At 38.4% G+C, this 22,986-nt stretch overlaps 1 protein-coding gene across 12 annotated transcripts in view; it reads right to left on the bottom strand.

Annotated features, from left to right (window-relative positions):
- LOC141899783 (synaptotagmin-like protein 4) overlaps positions 1 to 12,662 on the bottom strand; it is an 80,184-nt gene extending 67,522 nt beyond the window's left edge. For 4 of the 12 annotated variants that reach the window (XM_074786369.1, XM_074786342.1, XM_074786310.1 and 1 more), the window contains exons 1-3: positions 8,396 to 8,447; positions 7,450 to 7,525; positions 1,241 to 1,358 (exon numbers count right to left, since the gene is read on the bottom strand). In XM_074786369.1, coding sequence (XP_074642470.1) covers positions 1,241 to 1,350 — 110 coding nt within the window. In that variant the 5' untranslated portion in view covers positions 1,351 to 1,358; positions 7,450 to 7,525; positions 8,396 to 8,447. The other 8 variants (XM_074786395.1, XM_074786386.1, XM_074786377.1 and 5 more) reach the window with 5 other exon arrangements.
- Between the last annotated feature and the right edge of the window lie 10,324 nt (positions 12,663 to 22,986).

Raw genomic sequence — 22,986 nt, forward strand, 5'->3', positions numbered from 1 at the left:
AAAAAATATACAGATGCAAGTAGGGTCAAATTGGATCTGATCAACTATGAAATATGACAGCTGACTGGGATATCCCTAAACCATTTCAGTGTGTCTACACCGCAGTGTGGTGTATGAATCAGTGATGGATTTTGCTAGTACACCGCACTGCGGTGTATTGATGTAATTTGTAAATAGTTTTTATCTCTATTGAAAGATGGCAGCACCTGTCAAACATAGTTAAATATTAGTAACTAACGATATACTGCGCCACGGTGTAGACGCACTATAGTGGTATTCCGGTTATTCTACACGCTAGGGTGGAATTTTTCACAATTTTCAAATTATCTCCAACACTATAGGGTATTGATTAGTCAGCACTGAAAGGGTTAAATCGTACAAATATTCATTGTTCAGAAAGGTTTCATCTCAGCACATATCAGTTAAGTTGTAAGTTCATTTTGGCTCTAGCAAAACAATAACTAAACAATTTCACTCGCCTACACGAAATATTCAAATTGTTATGATCTATGGACACTCTAAAAATAAGAACAGTGCATGGGAATGTCAACCGTTCCACATACAAAAAAACTAAGGATCACCGCTCTACCAAGGCTAATGTCAATGCTGTTTTCTTAGTAGTTAACCCTGAAAATTCCAGTGATTACAAAAGGAAGTGTGAAATATACGTGTAAACCAGTTTAAAAAGAACTGGACTATTAACTTTTTACACGTTCCTAAAATCATAATGGAAACGGAATCCATTTCTAAGTGTTTACGACCAACAAGGTCAGAGCCGAACTGATATTTTTGTGTATCATGATTTTGTCGATTCAATGGTGGCTACAGAAAAATCAAATTCATCTTATTATTGATAGGTCGATCTAGTTAAATTGATGCTCAACTATAGGCCGACTATAATGAAGTGTTATCCATCAAAGTGATTAAAATTGCAAGGTTTGCAATAACTTTTCAGTGAAATACGAAGAACGCTCAAAAACAAATCAGTAGTCAAGGACAATAATACACCTTTCATATTGCGTACAAAAAAATCATGTCACTATTTACCAGGCCAAAATTCTAACACATCTCCGATAGCCATATCAATTATAAAATTGGGTTAATTGTTTTCGAAATGTGGTGTTCATTTCAAAATGGAAACTCTTCACAGCTGTGTAAGTTTTTTTCTGGTCTTCACAGCCGCTGTTCCCTATATAGAACATTAAAACTTATTTCTGCTCGAAATACGATTCATACTTACTGTAAACGAGATTGTTCACTATTTTTGATTGTTTGATCCCGTTGCAACACGCTAATGACAGCGGCACGTTCATTTTCACAGAGATACGATAGATCGATCAATGCATCCATGATTATTTCTGAAAGTTGTAGACGTCATTAGTGTAGACAAAAGCAATTTGCGTAAAAAACATTTTCTTTCATCTATTCAAACATACAGCAAACCAAAGCTTAACCCTTTCAGTGCTGACTAATTAATACCCTATAGTGCTGGAGATAATTTGAAAATTTTAAGAAATTCCACCCTAGTGTGTTGAATAACAGGAATACCACTATAGTGCGTCTACACCACAGCACGGCATATCGTTAGTAACTAATATTTCACTATGTTTGACAGGTGCTGCCATTTTTCAAGAGAGATAATTACTAATTACTTATTAGATCAATACACTGCAGTGCGGTGCACTAGCAAAATCTATCACTGATTTATACACCGCATTGCGGTGTAGACGCACTGAAAGGGTTAAAACTCGAGTGCCCACAAGCCCCCCTCCTCAAACTTGCACTACAGGGGAAACAGCCACTCTCCATGACATGAAATGTTTCAATTTAATTTGCACAGTACAATCGCATTTTCTAAAGTAACACAAAGGCAGATGGCGGACAGGAACAAAAATTCTGATCATTCTGTTTATTCCTTTGTCTCGCTGATTTGAAGGCAAATTGATTACAAATGGATTAGATTTTTTCATTCAATGAAATTCAATTCAATTTGCCATTTAGTTGAATAAATAAAATTGAATTTGCAATGGGGTACCCGCAACGCTACTGTGACATGCAAAATTCAAACATCCACCAGGTTCGCTGGCGTACAGTATGACATTGCTGCTGGATTTCTTCTCAAATTCACTTAAAATCTAACAATATAATTTCTCAAAGCATGGAGTACGACAATCGTGCCACATAATATGAACTCTAAAGACTAATCCCAGTATATTTCGATGTATGATTTAACTAATTTTTGGATCGAAAGAGTGAAAATCGAGATAAAATTTACTTAAAAATGAACAAATTTTCATCAAGTTCATCCGATATCATCCGATACATACGATGGGATAGAGCTGGTATGCCGGTATCCCATTCAAGCGCATGGCTAATAAGCATATCAAGGTATCCATGCCTGGAGCCTGATGTATCTTGTCTTGAGTAGGCTAGTCACAGAATGAATTTAAAAACTTTCAATTATCAACTTTCATTTCTATAATTTTTCACTTTTTTCAGATCTGCAGAATATTGGGTTGGATCAAATCAAATTCTATTTTCTCAAAATCATCAGTTGAAAATCCACCTATGCCAGAGATGATTATCTCATAAATCGTAACAAAATTGGCTACAACAACTGATAGAACAAAATAACCACAGACTTTTCAATTTTCCTTCCGATTCTCAAGCTAGGCTAACTATTTTGAGAAGATATTGAACTAGATAGCCACGATCACACGAGCCTTTTGGCCTTGGGAAAAACTGTTCACACCAGTGCCATATGGGCCCATGCCAGTTTGGCTCCAGCTGAATTTGACCCTATCAAAAATGTCTGAGCCAAATTTTAGCACAGGTAAAATTATTGCTTGTGAATTGCAACTGGTTAGGGAAGTGAAGCTCCGTTTAAGCGTTATATGTTGTTTGGATGCACATCCCTCTGGCCGCATGTCAGTACAGTATGCGGAGTGCTTTTCATTTTATTTTCATACACATGAATTAATTATTGATGTACGGTAATTTTGTTTCATTAGATAATGCCATCACTAGCCTCTGGAGCAATACAACAGAATATCATAGTGAAGATTATGAAAATCATTATGTGGAAGAAATGGGAGAAAGGGGAAAATCAGCAAAAACGTCAATTGAGGAGGTGAACAAAATATCTATCAAATGTCACCGGCCATATACACTACAATGCAGGTATAGTAGCCGTGGGCTCTACATGATGTACGCTTACAAAAAACCTGACCCTAAATGAGAATGAAACTAAAAATGGGGCTTCAAACTTAAAAACCAATCTAAATAACAAGAGAAGTCTGTATAAATCTTAATGATTTTTAATAGGCTCATCTGATGCAGGTATTACCGTGAACTGTGCCCCCTTTCCCCCATAGACTCTAAAACATACCAGGTATCACCTCACCCATATATACTGGGGAAGTGGTTTTGAAATGCCCAACAGAAAATTTCAATTTTCAACGCCCCTGGTGAGCATATAGCCTTGAGACTCACCATAATCATAGTAGATGGAACATGCCATGTGCTACAATTTTGCAATTAATTGTGGTAAAAAATTATGCAATTAATTGTGGTAATAAATTATGCCTAGATTTAGATACCAAAATAATCTGAAAATACTAAAATTATTCAGCTATTCAACGCCCCTGGTGACCATATAAAAAAGCCAATAATCTTGATGCTCATCACAATCATAGATGATGTCATGAGCTACAACTTTGCAATTGATTGCGGTTACAAAATATCCATAGGTACCAATATAAACAGGCAAATTGAATATAATTCAATTTTCAACTCCCCTGGTGGTGAGAACAAAAAGCTGATTAACCCCAATTCCATGCAAAAGGATGAACACTAAGACAGAGGTAACAATGATAAATATCAAAGCTATAAGTTAAAACCAGGCGATATATTCCTCAAAAAACTTTTCCTGTATATGAATGAGGACGTCAATAAGAGGACCGCCAATTACGACAATATTGACTGATGACAAATATGTCTGATATCTATAAGATCCCTTACCATAGTATACCAATAACCAATCTTATTGAAAAATGGCCTACCTCGGAATTCGGGCAAAAATGACACAAAAAAGGTCTCCAGTCTGATTGACCCAATTTTTCTTATCTTGATGGGCCATGGGGGATACAAACATGTGTAAGATTAAGATAATTGAGTGAAGTGTCTTCAAAATTTCCCTCGAAAATTTCAACAAGAGCCCCAAGGGGCACAATGGCCAGCCTGTCAGATTTGCTTTTTATAAATGATGTAATCTGTGGGTTATATTTATCAATATACACTCCCTGCTCAATATCATTTACATAGTAAAATCGTGTGTTAACACAGACAGCAGGAACGAATGTATTATAGAAATACGAAGTTATTGTATTGTTCAACGCCCCTGGTGGCCATATACAAAAACCAATGAGCTTGAAACTCACCAAAATCACAGAACAGCTTATAAGCTACAACTTTCTAATTTATTGTTTCAACAAAATATGCTTAGGTATCAATATAATGTCGAAACCATGTCATGAGCTACAACTTTCCAATTGATTGTGGTAGCAAAATATGCATAGGTACAAATGTAATATAGAAATACTAAGTAATTGTAATGTTCAACGCCCCCTGGTGGCCATAAACAAAAAACCAATGAGCTTGAAACTCACCTCAATCATAGAACATGTCATGAGCTACAACTTTCCAATTGATTATGGTAGCAAAATATGTTTAAGTATCAATTATTATGTGGAAAAACTTTTTTCCCACCTACGAATGAGTACTGATGACCCCAAGATGGCCGCCAAGTGTGTCATAATTGCCTGGTCAAAAATACCCTCTCTGATATAAAAGATCCCTTTCCAAAGAATACCCATTAAAAATTGCAATGAAACATGGCACACCATTAGAAAGCTACAGTACTCAGAATTCAGGCCAAAATTGACATTTTTTGGGAACAAAAAAGGTCACAGGACAGCCATCTTGAGTCCGATCGACCCAATTTTTCTCATGCCAATGGGCCCTCGGGGGATACAAATATATACGAATGATCAAGGTTATTGATAAAAGTGTCTTCAAAATTTCCCTCGAAAACTTCAAAAATGTGTAAAAAGTGCTGATTTTGGCGAACAACAATGGCTGCCAGTCGGCCATCTTGAATCTGAGAGGGCCAGTTTTTGGCCTGAAGATGTGTCTAGGGTAGATACACGTATACACCAAATATTAAGACATTACCTTGAAGCGTCTTCAAAACTTTGGAACTCTCACGAACTATCTAGATGGTTATCTCTCGACCTCAATAGCTTCAAGACCCATCTCAAAACAATTTTGTTCCATGCAGCAAAACATTAACTCTCGGAAAGCGAATTGTATTTAACATTTTTTTGGCAGAATAAAATTTGATTGAATTTGCAATTCGAGCACATGGCTAATTAGCATATCAAGGTCATACACCCGATTTGATAAAACCTTTTTTTCGCGAACCTTGCGCAATTGTCAAGGATGAATTTTCTGTAGAGCAAATAAAAATTCCTCCCAAACACCAAATCAACTAAAGATTTCATAGAAATCGATCTTGAAATACAATTTTAAATCTTAAAATAAAACCCGGAAGTAAAACAGTAGACGATACCGCGGGTTCACGTGAACACCTGATTTCTGTAAAAGAAATGTTGGTTGAGACAAAATTGTTCAGACGGTTTTAGGTGGTAATAAGTACGGAAACGTTACGACCATGGTCGACTTATTCGATGAAATCAGGCCTATCTATGTGATATCCAAATTTTGACTTTTTTATTCTCCAGACCTCCCTGATATAGAAATAAAAAATTTTGGTGGTACGAAAGTGCAATCACAGCGCCGACAGCGACAGAGCCGTGTCAGAGATCGGCGGAGTGAAAATTTAGGTGGACGAACACGAAGAAGTAGGCTATTGCGCTACTTGAATCGCGAAAACTCCTGGCGCGGCCCCGACGCTTTTCGTTGATTAAGTAATACAAATATCATGCAATGGGTTTTCACAATCTACCGCCGGTATTTACCGGATTTCAATATCACTCCAAAATTCAAAGAAACCTCGATATATCGAACCGGAACACGTCCGGTAGATATCCGCGCCTGCCCAACCGGGAAACTTATTTGTTTCAATAGATATTGATAGGATCCATCATCTTCACCCGTCAAGGGATTCGAACCCACTAAGCTAAAGCCGTGCCAGAATCGGGTCGGGCCAATCACAGCCCTTGTAACTAACCACATTAGGCATTCTGTGGAATTTCCCAGTAAATGGGCCAATCAGCGAACACGTAGCGAACGCGGAAGTATTGTCGCGTGTTGATACATGACGTCATGCGCAAAAGCGCCAGTAATGAAATCGCGATAATTCACGTGAACAGCTGCTGATATTTTCAGATAAACCAATCACAGGGAAGACACAACTTCCTGATTGGCTGATAAAAATTGAAATTTTCCCGATTTAACTTTCGTGAAAAACGCAGAAAACATTTTTATGAGACCCTATTTCAAAATTCTGCTCGCTACGATTCCGAGAATGGATTACGCTTAAATACGTGATTTGTTCGAATATGCCCTCACTTGGCAAGCAAAAGAGCCTTTTGTGTGGAAACCATGTCATTTAAATTCCCTCCATTGGTATAGTAATAGGCTCAGCCTACGGCTGGCCTAAAAATGATTGAAAAATGCGGATTACGAGGAACTAAAAATGGCCACCAGTCAGCAATCTTGATTCTGACCAGGACAATTTTTGAGCTTAAGATGTGTCTAGGGTAGATTACACATAGCATTGCCTCAAATAGATATGAAATTGCTAGAATAGACGATCAACAATTGGCTACCACAAATTTTGAATACATAGCGCAATAACTTATACGACGATTCCAAAGTCTATTGCCGTGTCATTGGGAAAAATAGTGTCTAGATGATTCATACCCTATATCAATGCTCCAACCTATCTGTTTTGGATTTTCTAATAATGGCCAGATACTTATTTTATGCAAAATACCCCCTCTGCATTAGTGATTGCTGCAGATTTTATCACTTTTAAAAGAAATGCTGCTTATTCTACAAGAAAAAGGAAGACCAGATGAACAAATAAAACAAATTTGATGATGTCTCTTTTAGTTTTAGTTTTATGACTCAGTGAAAAACACCGAAATCCTGGCAAAGCGCAGCATTTCCTGAAAAATAGGCCTGGCAGGCAAAGAGTAGCCTACTGTATTTATTGAACAGTATGGGCTGATCACGCTTTTTCTTATTCGAATAAACTTACTCAAGACCCATAAATCGAAACTACCTATAGATCAACTGATTTTCTTTCTTTTAACAAAACTTTCTAGGCCTAGTAAGAATTAAACGTGTCACTCCAAGTCCGTGAAAACAAAGCTCAAGCTACACTGGCATAAATATACCGCCAATATGAAACATGAGATTTACCTGTTAAACTTTCATATTTCACTCATCAAACTTTCATTTCTTAATTCGTCAAACTTTCATTTTGTATCTGTCAAAACTAAACATCAAATTTACCTGTCAATTCTAAATGCTCGTCAAAACATCCTATTTGACGGGTAGCCTATATCTAGGCCATATCAAGCATCGTACCAACCAATATCTAACATACATGAAAGATATTTTTGACAATTGCATCCATGTTTTGAATTTAAAAATTGTGCAAGTTTTCGATTGTTTAATGAGTCATATTAGGAAGGAATTACTAACCAACATTAATGTGATAACCCAAAAAATAAGTGATTCATCAAATATTTTGTGTTATGAAATACTCTTACGGGTTTTATTCAAGTAATCGGCCGAGATAAATGACTTGGGAATTCCAATTACAAAATCAAATTGACCTTAAAAGCAATATATAGACCAGATTAGTCTCAAATTCCTCAATTATTCTCTGCTGAACAACAGAGGTAAGTTGATTAATCTTTTTCATGCATTGAGCTTGACCACGACTGACATTTATTTAACATAGGCATATAAGTTTTCTTAACCTTAATAATGATAATAACAAATGATAATCAAATTCTATTGTTACAATTGTTATTATCATCCAATGCCTTGATACGGAGATTGATTGTCAACATTGACAGAATGACTGCCTCACTAAGGTCTGAATGATATATCATATGACTAACTACAGGATAGCAGCCTAGACAATATGAACTGTTCGCAATGTACTTGCTTGGACAGTATGGAGTCTTACTCATTCTTGAATTGAATTGTAAACCGCTTTGGGTTAATTTGCAATAGTACAGTACTATACAGGCCTACGCTGTATATTTACATACGGCAAAAGCTTAGGCCTATATACCACACTAATGCTAACAGATTCAAAACAAATTTTTAATAAAATGACAAGTAACCAACTAACCTTATATAAACGAAAGTTATCAAAATAAAAACATGGCTTACATTGAGTGAAATATGCCCTACAATTACTATGTATAACCAGCGCGTTAGTACTTCTTAATAGCCTAATGGTTCTAGAACCCCTAAGTGGGTCAATTATAACAGAATTATTTACTGAGTAAAGGAATTCTATTCAGGGGTTTGATATCTTGTTTTTTTTATAGGTAAGGCCAGTTTATATGGGTCTTAAAGTTTGAATTCGTATCACAAAGCACAGGCTTGAATAGCAGATTATGGTCAAGGCTAAACAAAATAATTTATTGTCTACAGGGCAGGCAAATCCCTGATCATGTAAAACTGCCTAATCCAACCCAATAGCCTACTTTGACAGGTTTATGCCTGGCCGCCCAAAACAATGAACAATTTTAAATATTACAACAGCATGTCGCCTACCACAAATTCTTTAGCACTACCCGTGCTTCATCACAGGACAGGGCATAACCAGCATATGAACTGTCTACTTTGTTTCAAACGTATAGATATCGGATGTAATAACTCAGTCATCTGAGTGAGACATATTGATGTTTTCAGTTCATAGGCATGGAATGAGGTCTGAGGCTATCATTCAAATCGAGGGATATTTTAGTAAATGGCTGAACTTTTCTGTCGACGATCTTTCAACACAGCAGATATGGATACAAAAATCTTAATAGGGCTACAGCGGCCCGACCATTATCATCAGTTGGAATAGGCCAGGGTGCCTATTTCAGGCCTATGTAGTCAATAGGCCTACAACCCGTCTGGTTGTTTTACGATCTCTAATACTTCCATTTAAGTTAGACAGTTATTCTAATTGACACACAAATTGAAATTTTGAGTTGCTCTCTTAAGCCCATCCAACCACTAAATCAGGGGCCTATGATGATATAGCCTACCATACAGCAAATACTCCAAAAAGTTAGTTGTCGAATAAACACCATAATCCGTGTATACTGTAGATAAATGAAGAAATCCCACACTTCGAATTTAAAATCATACGATCATACCACCTGATGATGGCTGTTAGTCAACAGCCGAAACGTTGTGGTTTCATAACAACAAATTTGATCATATAATTTTAAATTCGAAGTGTGGGATTTCTTCATTTAACTCCAAAAAGTGATAGTTTCAAAAAATCAACATTGAGAGTCCATGTGGATGGCTGACCTAATATTTTAAGCCCATGATTCTCTCATTTTCTAGACATTTTTGGGCCAATTCCATGACTTTTATTCAACAACTTATCATATTAGCCAGAGGTCAGTCCATCATTAACTCAAAGGCATATCACATTTCTGAATTACCAACTACACAGGGGCTCGTATCAGAGTTGTAGGTAATGTAAAAACGATAATCTGTTAATCCAATGTATATAGTATATATATAAAATAACAAGGGGGCTAACGACGCTCACAAACTACTCGAAACTTCAGTTGCTTACTGCTTCGTTATTTCTCATCCAATTTCGATAATCCAGGCATGATATGAAAGGTAATGATGTAAAATCGGAAAATTTGCGTTTGCAAAGCTGGAAAATCCTATGGATTAACAAAACAACCGCAATATTCAGAAAATAGATGTTTTGCGCATTTGAAGCCCTCGATCATCAAAATCGGTGAAGGATTTCGCGTCGAACTCAACGTTTTAAAATTTGAAACCGGCCACATAGCATTTTCAGTCCAGGCAATTTCGGCCCTAATTTCGCATTCGAAGACATATAATTCACAAACTATTCATTGGAAGTTAACGAGATTATTTTCGTTAAAAGCAGCAAGCTATTAGCTTTCATATCATGCCTGGATTATCAAAATTGGATAAGAAATAACGAAGAAGTAAGCGACTTAAATTGAGTAGTGTGTGAGCGTCATTAGCCCCCTTGTTAGGCCTATTTCATATACAGGCCTACTAGACATTGGATCAACAGTAACTGATTACAATAAAACATCGCAGATTTCGGGACCGGCTCCTGTAAGGAGAAATGTCTTGTCAAGTTACCAGAGCAGATTATGACCAAGGAGCGAGAGAAAATATGATTGCTGTAATGTTATTATTTGCATATCGTTTTGAAAACCTTGACAAATAAGGCAATATCAAACTACTAATATGCCAGTTGAGCATCATTTTTCACGTTTTTCTACAACGGGATATTGTGCCCCTGGATCTGCTTATCGTTTTTACATTACTTACAACTCTGATACAAGCCCCTGTGACCAAGTAGGCCTAGGCCTAGTAGGTGAGTGCCCAAAAAATCATTCCCAGACAGCATGCAGACAAAATAACTTAGAGAGGAAGACATTTTTTAGTGCTAAACTTTTTTTTGGCAGTGGGTATTTTACCGTATATGGCTGAGTATTTATTTACGCTATTTTACCGTACATCGTCGCTGATTGGCTGATTTACGAGGGGTGTGCGACTTAGAAAATTCAAGGACAGTGTGGAGAACAGAGTTAGAGAAAATAGAGCGGATAGCGCAGGAATCAAACTCAGGCCAGCAAATTACTAGCGCAGCGTCATACCACTAGACCATCGAGCTCGCTGGGAAGCAGTCGAATGTTTTAACTATCTATATTACCTCACCTTACCCTTATCCTATCCCTAGAGGTAAAACGGAACCCTCTTCTCACCCTCTCGACACTAACCCTATCGAACCCCTAACCCTAAACCCAATATAATGATTTCATTGTTACTTATTATGGAAGCCCTGAGACAACACCTTGGGCTCATGAGTTCCCCAGTTCATAACTTCCAGAGTTTATGATATTTCGAGTTTATTTGAGCATGTACAACACTATGAAATTACGCGACATGAAGAATCCTGTTATAAGGATATTAAATCCGTTTATGTCATGAATTAACAACAAAAATGATGTCCCGCATCAACCAAGACTGGTTGACTCACAGGGGCTTGTCACAATTTGATAATGAATGGATGATACCAGTATCCCTGTATAAAAAAAAAGGGAGCTAACTAAATCGACTATCTGTAAATTACCTTCCCAATTAAATCGACTGTCATTTCCCGAATTTTCAACCGATTTACACAAAATAAACTCTTATAAAAACTAGAAGACTTACTTTTTTCAATGAGCCTATGACTATCGCTCTACGATGAATATTTCACATCGAAATCACCGTTTTCCTAAAAAAAAATCAGCCAAAATAAACCAGCACAGCAAATGATTCGACGCGATTTACAGGCGAGTGCGCGCATTAAACTGAGGAGATCTTGTCCGTTTCAGGCATTAAACACCACAAACCATACATCAAACGACGCACAACAGTCTTATCTTTCAAGTCGATGGTGATTCCACGATATTTTTAAACATTTGGAGGCGTTACGAGCACAAATTCTCAAATTGTAAATCGGTTGAAAATTCGGGAAATGACAGTCGATTGAATTGGGAAGGTAATTTACAGATAGTCGATTAAGTTAGCTCCCTTTTTTTTATACAGGGATACTGGTATCATCCATTAATTATCAAATTGTGACAAGCCCCTGTGTCCAATTCTGCACTGGCAGTCAACTGAAGTCGACCGGCAACCAGTCTATCATCAGCCATCTGCTTTCTTGATGGTTTATAGAAAATAAATAGATGTTTAAAAATCTATAATAACGAGCGTTTGTTATCTTTTTCATCATTAAAACCCGAGCAGACACATCGAGAGTCACCCACCAGTTATTCGGAGTCACCCTCTTCACTAGCCCGCGCACCGAAAATCGGAGCCACCCGAGGTACCTGCTAGAGGAGGAATGGAGGCGCCCTTCAACATGCCATTAATCGCTGGTTATTCAGTTTCGTCTGAGCCTGAGACGTGGGTCTTTGATAGAGCATCGTGTTTACATTTGACGTTTCGGTATCGCAGGCTTTTTGTCATTAGACGAACTCATGAACTTGAGAACTCAGGAAGTTATGAACTCGGAACTCATGAACTCAAGATGTCGTCTCAGGGCTTCCATAACTTATAGTAAAAACTATGTAATAATGTACGGTAAAAAAGCGGAAGTAAATACTTTTCCGTATACGGTTAAATATCCACTTCGTTTTTTTTAGCCTATAAATTAAGTTTCTTCGCTTAGTCCTAATTTTTTACACAACACGTACGCGGCGTTAGACCGTTGATTCTTTAATTCGTTGTACAAAATGAAGGTAGTACATGTACTTACAATTCGAGCGCACAAGAAGTCACGTTATCGAAATCCCGCGATCTAGCGATTGTAATCTCTCATGCAACACACGCACGCCGCCGCGCGTAAACTGTCAAAAATTATGTTATAACCGCAGCGCAACAGACGTGTTCTGTGTTCACCGCGAGTGCCCGAACTATGCGACCGAAACGATGATAGATTGAAACTCTAGCCACAGTAATGAATCGTTAACTATTGTGTTGCTAATATTTACGGTATGGATTTGATTAAATTTTCACGCCTGTTGGATGGATATTTTATGTATAGAAGTTCGTTTGAAAAGAAAATAATGATCCACCGGGTTTAGGTTTTATGATGTGTGGGAGGATTGCGCAATACATGGCGCTGCAATATTTGTAGACTGGTTGCCGGTCTCTACCTTCAGTTAGACAGTTCAGTTAGACTACTCCAGACTCATCTTTGTCACAACCCAAGTGGCAATCACCCCGTATTCAAACTATTATAAATTGAAGATTTCAAAGGTGGGCACGATGATTTGTTCAAATCATCGTTCTCTCCAGGAAAAGAAGAAAAATAATTCATATGAAGTAGAAGATTAAGAAATTAGAAATTATGTAAACGGAAGCCAAATCATTCATTACGAGCGGGTGGATCCGATTGTTTTTTGAATTTTTGCTACGCTGGGTGGCCCCGCAACCGCCAATTCGTTCGTTGGAATTAATACAATTTATATCTCCCAGTTATGATGTGATTGGGATTTTGAAAAATCAATCTTCTGAGAATAGAATGGTACCGGTATTAGTAGTACGTATTTATAGTTTAGTATCACGTAGTAAAGACTGCTTAGAGGGTGGATGATATCCTCGTTAGTAAGCCTGTACCATGAAGTTCCTTATTGGCTTATCATAAAGCCGTTCTTCTAAATAATCCAGACGGTAAATATGGACCGAACCTCAACTGCATATTAAAACACAACAAGGTGACAACTGCAGTCCTTGGTATGCCGATGTGATGAATAAATTCGACGATCATACAAACATTTCGGGGACAAAAATCAGCGGTCACATAATTTCCTAGAATTGGCATTTAAGTCCAACTTTCCCTAAGTTGAATAGCTCACAGACTTGGAATCATACCGAAAATAGCAATAGTGGAATTTATTCCTATTTCACTCGGAATAAAACGAGGAAAGATTTTGGCGTACGATGGCGATCAAGATAACTTTTGAAATCTAAGATAGTTGATTCCTAGTCTTAGTTTCGTCAAGCGACTCCCTTTTGTTAAAATGTAATCATTCCTAGCTCACAAACGGTATAAACCTCGAAAATCACTAACTATAATGATTCTAGATCTCGAGTCGGAAGTTACCAATAATCCCTTAATGTGAAATTAAACTACTGATGTCCAGCTCAGAGACTCTAAATTTACACAAACACTCGTGAGAAAAGGGCGATGATTAACTCAGAAACTCAGAATGTACCTAACAAAATCACTTTTGAAATTAAAAGGGCAATGATTTCAGCTCACAGTAACTCGGAATTTACCTAGAAAGTCAGTTGGGAAATTTAAAAAAGATGATTTCAGCTCAGAAACTCAGAATTTACCTAAATCACTTGTGAAATGCGAGGATTTCACTTCAGAAATGTAGCGTTGTGACATCGCTCTCTTGAAAAGAATCCATTGTTGTTCTGGTGAGTTGTGTGTGATCCCAGTTGTCACTGCGAAATTAAAAGGGCGATGATTTCGGCTCAGTAACTCGGAATTTACCTAAAAGTCGCTTGCAAAATTAAAAGGGCGATCATTTCGGCTCAGAAACTAGGAATTTACCTACAAAATCGCTTGCGAAATTAAAAGGGCGATGATTTCGGCTCAGAAACTCGGAATTTACCTAAAAAGTCGTTTGCGGAATTAAAAGGGCGATGATATTAGGTCAGAAACTCGGAATTTACCTAAAAAGTCACTTGCGAAATTAAAAGGGCGATGATTTCAGGTCAGAAACTCGGAATTTACCTACAGAATCACTTGCGAAATGAAAAGGGCGATAATTTCGGCTCAGAAACTCGTAATTTACCTACAGAATCACTTGCGAAATGAAAAGGGCGATAATTTCGGCTCAGAAACTCGGAATTTACCTAAAAGTCGCTTGCGAAATTAAAAGGGCGACAATTTCGGCTCAGAAACTAGGAATTTACCTAAAAAGTCGCTTGCGAAATTATAAGGGCGATCATTTCGGCTCAGAAACAAGGAATTTACCTAAAAAGTCGCTTGCGAAATTAAAAGGGCGATCATTTCGGCTCAGAAACTCGAAATTTACCTAAAAAGTTGCTTAAGAAATTAAAAGGGCGATGATTTCGGCTCAGAAACTCGGAATTTACCTAAAAAGTCGCTTCCGAGATTAAAAGAGCGATCATTTCAGCTCAGAAACTCGAAATTAACCTACAAAATCACTTGCGAAATTAAAAGGGCGATGATTTCAGGTCAGAAACTCGGAATTTACCTAAAAAGTCACTTGCGGAATTAAAAAGGCGATGATTTCAGGTCAGAAACTCGGAATTTACCTAAAAAGTCACTTGCGAAATTAAAAGGGCGATGATTTCAGCTCAGAAACTCGGAAAATACCTAAAAAGTGACTTGCGGAAATAAAAGGGCGATGATTTCAACTCAGAAACAAGGAATTTACGTAGTCGGATACTCGCTTATATCACGATCACATTTATATCACATGAATACTGATGGTCCAGAATTTTCTCCTCTATTCTCCTTTCTGTTCCGACCCTTTTTTCTGGCTGTAAATCGATGATACATGTCAACAGTCGTTATTCTAGTTGTGAGAGTATATTGGAAAAATTGAACCCGAAATATTTCAGTGTTTTTAATCATTCTTGTAGATATAGATTCAATTTTTCCGTTTACAGAAATTAATTGGAAGTCGTATAGTTTTTGGAAACGGCTGGAAATCGGAATTTTTCGAAGTCGAAGGATTTGTCTTGGTCCCAAAAGATCCAACTTACGCAAGGCTTTTAAACTTCGGATAAACCGTCGAAATCACTTTTAAATTTTAAAACTAGTTATTCATAGCTCAGGAAGTCGGAAGAAACCCCACTTCATCTCTCCTTACAGATTCGGCACTGGAAATTATTTTTTAAAATGTGTTTTAGTTACCCCACTAAAAAACGAGTCAATATGTTTAATGGATGGCTGAATTTTTAAATTTTGATGCTATGTATGTTGCGCTCATCTTAATAACTATTCTAAACATTTAGGCTAAGTAACATCACGATGTGAATGCATTACATGTAATATTATGATTGAAACAATAAAAATAAATTCATGCTTCAAAATATTTCGTATTGGGGCTTACGTCGAGTACTTTACTTCAGTAATTATCATTAAATGATATGATAGAATGCTAGAAAAATGTATTTGTAGGGCTGAACAGGCTATTCATATGTTGGGCTCTGCATCAAAGATCTGGTCTGCAGCAGCGATGTGGGGGCCTCGAGATATTGCATTAGAAGCCTTGGCAGTACATAGGAATCGATCTGCAGTCTGGGCGGACCACAATTCGATATTTTTCCTTCTATATATTTGAGATATTTGCCCAAGGGTGTTGTCTTCCAGTCAAAACTATAGATGCATAAACTACTCAACTAAAATGTTGAACTAAAACCCAATACGATAACGTGAACTTCGGAAATTGATGTCGGGGAATTTAACATATGTAGGCCCTAGTCGTATAAGGAATCAAGTATGCTGCATCGAATCGATCCTATTCCTTTTCAGCAATGGAAACACAACGCTATGGTCTTATTTGAAAATATCTTTATTGACATGTAAATATGCACAAAATCTGTAGAGATATGATTAATTCTCGATGACTACAACATTAATACATATGTGTCAAACCTACGATGGAGAACCGAAACATTTTTTTCTCAACTATTTTTTCATTTTTTGACTGGTCCCCTGATGTACAACCATGGAGGACTCTTAGTAGAGACATCATGCCATGCAACAGAAATAATCTATTCCCACAATGGTTGTTACGTGGTATGGCAATAATGAATATTCCGACACTTTTGATAATTACAGCACAAAATTAATCTTTTACACAAGGGTCATTTTAAACTATGTACGATATACATGTACCTGAGGTTGATAGAAATTCCTCAAATCGAAAATAACTGAATCTACATAGGGGAATCAATATATACCTTGTAGACAAATGGCCATTTAACATCATTATCAATACATAACATGGTTTTCATAAAAATTGACTAATACGTAGTAGTGTATTCAAATTTTCAACTCCCCTGGTGTAGAGTATACTCATTAGTCACAGATTTCTACAGGTATATAACATGTGACAGTGCTAATGATTATTGAAAATGAAGAAAATCATACATTGGATAATATAGCAGCAATATTAGACAATTGGTGGTCACCAATTTTAATAGGGGTAGACCTCTTACCTGCTAATACACCAGGGTCAAGGAAATCAATATAGGTTGGCAGGCTGTATGGTGCCAATGAAAAATTCAAGATGGCAGACATGGCTGTCATGTTGGACATATCATCTAGCCGATAGATCACCATTTTCAATATCACCTCTTACCTGTTCCAACTCATACACAAACTTTCAAGAAGATTTATTAAGACTTACCGGCTGTAGAGTTCTAACAAACCTTACAGGAGGGTGGTGCAGGAGGGTTAGAGATTATTACAACATTGAACATTTTGAAAGTTCAGATGAGAAACTAAGCTTCTTTCGCAAGTTATTTTGTACCAATGGAGGCACGTGTCATACATGAGCAAAAATGGACTTCAGTAAAGCAAAAGTCCATAAAAATTATACGATGCCCCTAGGAAAGGCATCAAGACAACACATCAAAGTGTAATGAAAACGTTAAAAAGAAACCTGATTCCATCTATGGACACTCATAATCCTCAAATGGACAAAAATGTTTGAATATTCAATACAAGTTCATACCTGCAAATGCAAATCAATTATACAAATTCACACATGGAATCAAAATTAGAAGAAGTTGCGTTGGCACAACCATAGAAGAGAATCTTCAATGACATAACAAAATAGAGAATATTCTTTTTTCAGAGTACATTTTTAAAGGGGTCCAGGAACACTGTACTATGCCTACTCGGAAAGTGATATGGAATGCCCAAAAATCAGACACTCCATGTCAAGTTTAAATATAGAATGAATGGTGTGAATTTTAGTTAATTAAAGATTTCATATCGATATGAGCTTACTGTTTTGATCAGTTCAAAAACCTGGTGAAAAAAGGATAAATTCGAGCCTCGACTATTTTTGCACCGGTAGCTGGCGCCATCTAATTAACTAACACATCAGCGTTTCAGTCGTAGCGGAGTTCGGATTTTAGATGCAACTATATTTCAACTTGGGTTGTATTCTCACTTGGGGCGTAACACTCTCACGCTGCTGGTGGAAGCGAGGGCGGGAGCGATACCGGACCACTGGCAAGCGAGGATGGTTCGGGAGTGATACCGGACCCCTGGCAAGCGAGGATGACTCTGACTGCGAATGCAGGTGGCGCAGAATTGGACAGGCGACCAGTCTACAATATTTGGGGAAAACCCAACCCGGTAGTTTTTGTTCATAGTCTCTAGTCTCTGCCTAGTCTCTGAGTTCCATGGTGTATGGGTGTACACTCGCCCGGTAAGTTGTCAGAGGTGTATTTATATGTATTAGGCCCGTGCCGTGCTTAAATGAGGGGTAGTTAGTTAGGCCTACCTAATCGTTGGTTGTAAGCTTTTTATAATCGGATGATGGGCTTATACCACGGCACAGGGGCTCGTTACGATAGCTGGGGGTCCAAAATCAAAGATTTGACCCAGTATCCTAGGTACCACCTATAAAAAAAGAAAAGGGAGCTAACATTTTGACATACAAGAATTGACCTTCTCATTTCAACCCCTCATAACTTCGTAACCGATCGACCGATTTACACGAAATTAGATTCGTTTCATTCCTAAGAGGTTACTTTTTCGTTTGAGACCTTCCGCGCCAAAATCGGATAAATCACGACTCAAATCCGAAAAAACGGGTCAAAATATCAAAAGCCGGAATAACTAGGATGGCTTGAAGTGCTCAATTTCCGATGAAAAACGATGAGTTGACGCGGTTCCCGGACGTTAATCTTCACATATCATACATCGCTGGAAAGCTTATGAACTGACCTTATTGAAAGACGCGTGTATTTGACAATGCGTTCCGATACCCGCGACTGGCGAGCTGATAATCCAGATTGATGCGATAAATACGATTTCCAAGTGTATTCCGGCCGCCATTAACTGCGTGACGTCATGAGAAATCCCAGCATGCAACGCTAGATAATTGACATATTCAGTCGACCAATCACGTATCGCGAATTTATCAGTCCTCAGAGCCCGTGACGTCACACCCTCAATGGCGGTTCAGTGACGCTTAAAGTGCGTATTTATCGGTTCGGTGCGTATTATCACCTCGCTTGTCGCCGGTTTCGGAACGGATTATCAAATAAACGCATTTTTCAATAAGGTCAGTTCATAAGCTTTCCAGCGATGTATGATATGTGAAGATTAACGTCCGGGAACCGCGTCAACTCATCGTTTTTCGTCGGGAATCGACTACTCCGAGACGTCCTAGTAATTCCGGCTTTGGCTATTTGGACTCGTTTTTTCGGATTTGAGTCGTGATTTCTCGGGTGTCTCTTATCCGATTTTGTCGCGGAAGGTCTCAAACGAAAAAGTAACCTCTTAGGAATGAAACGAAACCAATTTCGAGCGAATCGGTCGATGGGTTACGAAGTTATGAGCGATTGAAATGAGAAGGTCAATTCTAGTATGTCAAAATGTTAGCTCCCTTTTCTTTTTTTATAGGTGGTACCTAGGATACTGGGTCAAATCTTTGATTTTGGACCCCCAGCTATCGTAACGAGCCCCTGTGGCTTATACCAACGTAGGGATGACAAGGGGGAAGGGCCAAAACACGGTTGAAAAGAAAAAAGTAACACGGCCCAAGTCCGATATAAGTCGAAATAGTGCAGCTGGCGCATGTTTATGGCGGTAATTCGGTCATCTTCTTCACCGAATGGTAGACAGGCCGACATAACAGTTTTACAGTAAACACACAAATTGCACGTGTCTACCCACAGGCAGGGGCGGATCCAGACCGTATTAGCCGTATTGCCCAATACGGTCTAGAATTTTTAAGTGCCCTTCGAAATTTCACCGGCAATATTTTTGACAGCATTATTTCAGCAACCGCTAATTCCGTGTCCGTAATCCGGGCATAATTATAAAATTAATCGGTATGTACTGCTGCCGAGAAAGTGAGGAGAGATAATCATATTTGTAAAGCCTTTAATCATGATAAATTAAAAAGGGCACTTTCCTTTTGCAAGGGGCACTCATGCTTTAGATGAGGGCACCTTGTCCTTGCCTTTTCAGGGAGGGCTAAAGGGGCACTCGTACTTTAGAAGAGGGCACTATACGCCGAAAATGTTGAAGAAAAGGGCACTTTTTTGCCTAATTTTTAAAATTTAGGGGCACTTTTGGTTTGGAAGATGGCACAAGACATAAGGATAAATGTGAAGACGAGGCAATTTTTGGCCCAGACCCCCTCTAAGGACTTTGCGCCTACGGCGCTCGCATTGACCTGGATACTGGGTGTGCCCTAAGATCAGAAAGGTGCCCTTAAATTTCCTACCATTAATTATTGTCTACCCATCCCCCTGGATCCGCCCCTGACAGGGGCTTGTAAACTGGCTTGGATTTTACTTCCGGGTTGTTGATAATCTCGCGAGAATGGCACTAAATTTAAACTGCAAATAAATTCGAAATATCACAGAAACCTCTTGTTGATGTTGTTTATTTATCCACTATAGAGTTCCGATAAACAATTGGCTGTTAAGGATCAGTAATAGTATCAGCGGGCGCGACACCTTACTATATTAGAATAACAAGGGATGAAACGGCTTCGCTTTTGCCTGTGACCGTATTGATGCGGCGGAAACCACTGCGCATGCGTGGCAACTTGCCGAAAGGTTAAGATCAGTTCAAGTTCAATTGATTTTTCTCAAAAACCTCTGTCAAGCCAAGGCAATCACACTTCTAAGGAAAGTATCAATTTTTGAATTGATGTAGAAAAACTATAATGTGTAGTTTGATTGACAGCTCACTAGTGCTCGGAAAGTTGCCGCGCAATAGTGGATAAATAAACAACATCAACAAGAGGTATTTCTGTGATATTTTGAATTTATTTGCATTTTAAATTTAGCGCCATTCTCACGAGATTATCAACACCCGGAAGTAAAATCCAAGCCAGTTTACAAGCCCCTGTGGTCTACCTGTCTACCTTGTTAATATGAAATTCGGTTCGAATCCCACAATTTACGGAATCAACAAATATAAATATATTTGGTTCAAATCCCAGAATGTACGGAATATAAAACACACATTGCATGTGCAGAGTTGCCACTTCTCCGGATTTCTCCGGAATTCCGGATTTTAAAAAAATCCAATTTCATTTCCGGATTTTCGGGAGAAGTCAAATAACCACAAAAGAAAACATCGCGAAAAAAATAAAATCAATTCGGGATTCGACCCTAAACATCAAAACGTAACGGCTCCGTAGAGGGTTCGAAAAAGCCGTAGTACAACCCTGCAGTACACGATTAAACCAAGATGACGCGACGATCGAAATCGACTGACGCTTCGTTTGTTTTTGGCTCTGGTTTATATATGAGGTGTATTTGACGGAACCAATCGCTATTTGAAAAAATGATCTATACACATTGTTGTTATTGACATATCTTGGAGTGAGTGAGTGTATAACCTTTGAGAAAATGCTTACTGAAAGTTTGAAGCGACAGATTTTCATTGGATTGACAGACGTGAAAATTGATACACACTTCCGGTAAGGGAGCGTTCACAAATTACGTACCTCAAAATCTTCCGTTTTTCTGACCCCCCCTCCCCCTTGTACCGCCTTTGTACCAAATTCACTGACCCCACTCTTAGGTACGTACCATCGCACCCATGACCAGCCCCCCCCCCCCCAATTATATTGATGCAAAGAACACAAATCAAAAAAATATAAATACCTGATTTCATTAATGATGTACCAACAAGTGCGTGAAAGATCGGTACCCGGTATTGGGGAAATCCCAGTTGAAGTCTACTACAAGTGGTACCTCGACATTTTGTTTAGAACAAAATTCCGATATTAAATAAATGACGCAACAAAAGAATTAAGCAAGTATTGTTGTTTATTGATTTATATACCCGGTACTAAAAGCCGATAAAACACCAACGGCTATTTTCATTTGAGTTTGGTACATAAAGTACGTACCAAGATTTATTTATACCCCCCTCCCTCAAAGTACGTACCTTTTTTGCTGATCCCCCTCCCCCCATGTACCATTTTCTACCAAAATTCAGTAACCCCCCTCCCCCCCAATGGAGGTACGTAATTTATGAACACTCCCTAATGAAAGTGATGCCTATAACGCGTATTGCGCCAGAACGCATCTCCTGGCGTTCTAATTTCAAAAATTTTTCTGGGGGAGGGCCGCCAGACTCCCCGACTTTTTTTCTGGATTTTTAGCTTCACATAAGTGGCAACTCTGCATGTGCTACTACCGTATAGTCACAATACTTGTTCATTGTTAATAATGAAACAAATATATTTCGGGTTCGAATCCCACAATTTAGGGAATTAACAAATATAAATATAGGCTATTGGTCCCGAGATCCCATTTCAAATAATGGGACCTGGGTAAGGGTTAGGGTAATGTACTCGAGGTACCAGAGGCCATCCGACTGGTACTAAAAGCAATCATGGGCACCACAGGCCAACACTCAAAGGTACCAAAGGCCACAATGTTAGCCTCTAGTACCATTATGAGGCCTCTAGTACCAAGTTTAAAACGTGATTATTAAGATTATTATTAATGATGTTGCAAGTGTTATTAGGCACTTTTATGGGGCAAGTCTTCCTCTATCCATTCCAAGTATCAAAACTTGTTGAGTCCTTGAAACAGCCACATTGCAAGCCCAAAGTCTTGGCCTAGGTCCCAAAATCGACTAACCCGCCCCTAGTGACCCCCTTATCCGGGGCTAAGTGCCCAGAACCCTTGAGAGGTCGTTTTCATCTCAGGGGAATGTATTGAGATGGTCAAAACTGTGGTAGACTTAGTTTAAGGATAACCGATTTTAGCGAAATTGAAGAGTCAAGAATCCGTGAAATGTCCAGACCTCTTTGGAACCATTTTCAGTCGGTCCGCCCGACCCTTAACAGTACATCTTGAGCTCTGAAAATCCTTGGGTTTATAGAAGGGGCCTAATAGATTCGAGATTGAACTATTGAAACCCTATACACGGTGTTCCAGTGGATGGCAGCGCCCTCT

This window comes from Tubulanus polymorphus, chromosome 1 (genome assembly GCF_964204645.1).
Source record: "Tubulanus polymorphus chromosome 1, tnTubPoly1.2, whole genome shotgun sequence".
NCBI classification, from domain to species: Eukaryota; Metazoa; Nemertea; class Palaeonemertea; order Tubulaniformes; family Tubulanidae; genus Tubulanus; species Tubulanus polymorphus.